The sequence below is a fragment of the Coregonus lavaretus genome (assembly GCF_964263955.1).
Source record: "Coregonus lavaretus genome assembly, chromosome: 16".
Classification (NCBI taxonomy): Eukaryota; Metazoa; Chordata; class Actinopteri; order Salmoniformes; family Salmonidae; genus Coregonus; species Coregonus lavaretus.
Window position 1 is genome coordinate 47,700,675 of NC_140003.1, and position 2,618 is coordinate 47,703,292.

General features: G+C 46.9%; 1 protein-coding gene across 1 annotated transcript in view; it reads right to left on the minus strand.

Moving 5' to 3' along the window:
* Positions 1 to 1,799, minus strand: part of LOC311143870 (vimentin A2-like) — a gene marked incomplete at both ends in the record, with an annotated part of 9,693 nt that extends 7,894 nt beyond the window's left edge. The window contains one exon of the mRNA XM_084179742.1: positions 1,596 to 1,799. Coding sequence (XP_084035868.1) covers positions 1,596 to 1,799 — 204 coding nt within the window. The remainder of the gene's footprint in view (positions 1 to 1,595) is intronic.
* Between the last annotated feature and the right edge of the window lie 819 nt (positions 1,800 to 2,618).

A 2,618-nucleotide genomic window follows, 5' to 3' on the forward strand; every position in this document is an offset into this window, starting at 1 on the left:
TCTTATCCTGTGTGTGTGTGTGTGTGTGTGTGTGTGTGTGTGTGTGTGTGTGTGTGTGTGTGTGTGTGTGTGTGTGTGTGTGCGTGGTGTGTGTGTGTGCGTGTGTGTGCGTGTGCCCGCTAAGTGCTCTGTATCTCCTAGAGAGTAACACACATTTGGTCCAGATAAGCCATGTAATTACAGAGAGACACAGCTCCAGTCAGTGAGCCCCAGGCCCTGCTTGTCCTGGTCCCCCATCAATCCCAAATCACCCACTTCCTGTATCTCCTGTTCCTCCAACCACGTTCCCCCCAAAACGTACAGGAAGGGACTAAGCGCGCACCCCTGAGGGGCCGCCCCCGTGTCGAGGGTCAGTATTGCAGATGTGTTGTTGCCTACCCTTACCACCTGGGGGGCGGCCCGTCAGGAAGTCCAGGATCCAGTTGCAGAAGGAGGTGTTCAGACCCAGGGTCCTGAGCTTAGTGATGAGCTTGGAGGGCACTATGAGTCATTTTACTTGAGTCATTTTCTATTAAGGTATCTTTACTTTTACTCAAGTATGATAGTTGAGTACTTTTTCCACCACTGGCATAACATCCAGGGCTGCTGACTCGTTGAAGTAGAAATCGAGATTAGTGATTGCTGTTCTGACCAGCTGTTTTTGGTCATAGGAAATGATGGCGGAAACATTATGTACAAAAAAGTTAAGATCAGCGTAATAAAAAATATATATATAGTAGAGTTGGTCGGCTACTATCCACGGCAGCGCCATTTCCCAGCATCCCATCCTCACAGCAGGTCGGCTACTATCCACGGCAGCGCCATTTCCCAGCATCCTATCCTCACAGCAGGTCGGCTACTATCCACGGCAGCGCCATTTCCCAGCATCCTATCCTCACAGCAGGTCGGCTACTATCCACGGCAGCGCCATTTCCCAGCATCCTATCCTCACAGCAGCTACGTAGTTATTGACTGAGTGCAATGGATTTTCCTCCGCGTTATGATGGTGTATGTTTAATGTATGATGTATTGGTGCAGTCTTATTCAATGATGCATAGTAACTATGTAGCTAGCTAGGTACCACAGACATATAACCTTGGCTAGCTAGGTACCCACTGTTGAATGCTATTTTTGGATCTGTTGAGCGGATGTATCTCTGCTGCTTGGCTCAGTGTTATGATGTGTGGGGGTGTGTTATGTTTGTGTTATGGATAGGGAGGCTACACTATGTGGGATAGGGTAGAGGCTGTGCCTGAGTTAACATGCATACTGTATCTGCATGTGCATCGAGATAGAATGGCACGGAGAGTACCCTGTGTGTTACAGTATATGTCATAGCATTCTGTGTTTTCTGTGTGTATGGTAGAGGTGGTTATTATAGTAATACGTGTGTTTGTGTGTGTGTGTGTGTTTGTGTGTTTGTGTGTGTGTTTGTGTGTGTGTTTGTGTGTGTGTGTGTGTGTGTGTGTGTGTGTGTGTGTGTGTGTTTGTGTGTTTGTGTGTGTGTTTGTGTGTGTGTGTGTGTGTGTGTGTGTGTGTGTGTGTGTGTGTGTGTGTGTGTGTGTTTGTGCGTGCATGTTTATTGCCGTAGGTGTATTAGGGAGGGGTAGACAAACACAGGCCACATCTCCCTCCTCCATCTCCTCCGTCACTCCCTCCGTCACTCCCTGTCCTCCGTCACTCACTCCGTCCCTCTCCTCCGTCACTCCCTCCGTCACTCCCTCCGTCACTCCCTGTCCTCCATCCCTCCCTCCGTTACTCCCTCCGTCACGCCCTCCCTCCCTCTCTCCATCACCTGCTTCTCCTCTCCTCAGCCTCATCAAAGCTCCTCTTCACCACCACGTATAGTCTCCCTGGCAATGGTGAAATCATCAGGCTGATGGCACAATCTCTCTCTCTCTCTCTCTCTCTCTTTCTCCTTCTCCCTCTCTCTCCTTCTCTCCTTATCTCCTCTCTCTCTCTCGCTCTCTCTCTCTCTCTCTCTCAGAAAGAGGATGAATCACTAGTGCTTACACACTACTCCTCCACACATACGTACATGCTCACTCTTTCTTTCTCCTCCCCATTTCTCTCCTCCTTCCTCTCTCTCTCCCTCCCTCTCTCATCTCCTCCTGATGTGGAACGCCGTTTGGGTCATTGCCTGTCAAAAAAAGCTTTTAATGTTGTGTGTGCTAAATTTGCACGTGCCAAGCGTCACGATCAGTAGCAAATCACTGTCAAAGCAAGTCCGGCAACAAGCACGCGGACACGATGTGTTTACAATTCCGCCTTGGCGCTTTTAAGAAAATAAGAGTTAAGAAAATATTTACTAAATAAACAAAATAACAATAAGGAGGCTATATACAGAAACATATACACTGCTCAAAAAAATTAAGGGAACACTAAAATAACACATCCTAGATCTGAATGAATGAAATAATCTTATTAAATACTTTTTTTCTTTACATAGTTGAATGTGCTGACAACAAAATCACACAAAATGTATCAATGGAAATCAAATTTATCAACCCATGGAGGTCTGGATTTGGAGTCACCCTCAAAATTAAAGTGGAAAACCACACTACAGGCTGATCCAACTTTGATGTAATGTCCTTAAAACAAGTCAAAATGAGGCTCAGTAGTGTGTGTGGCCTCCACGT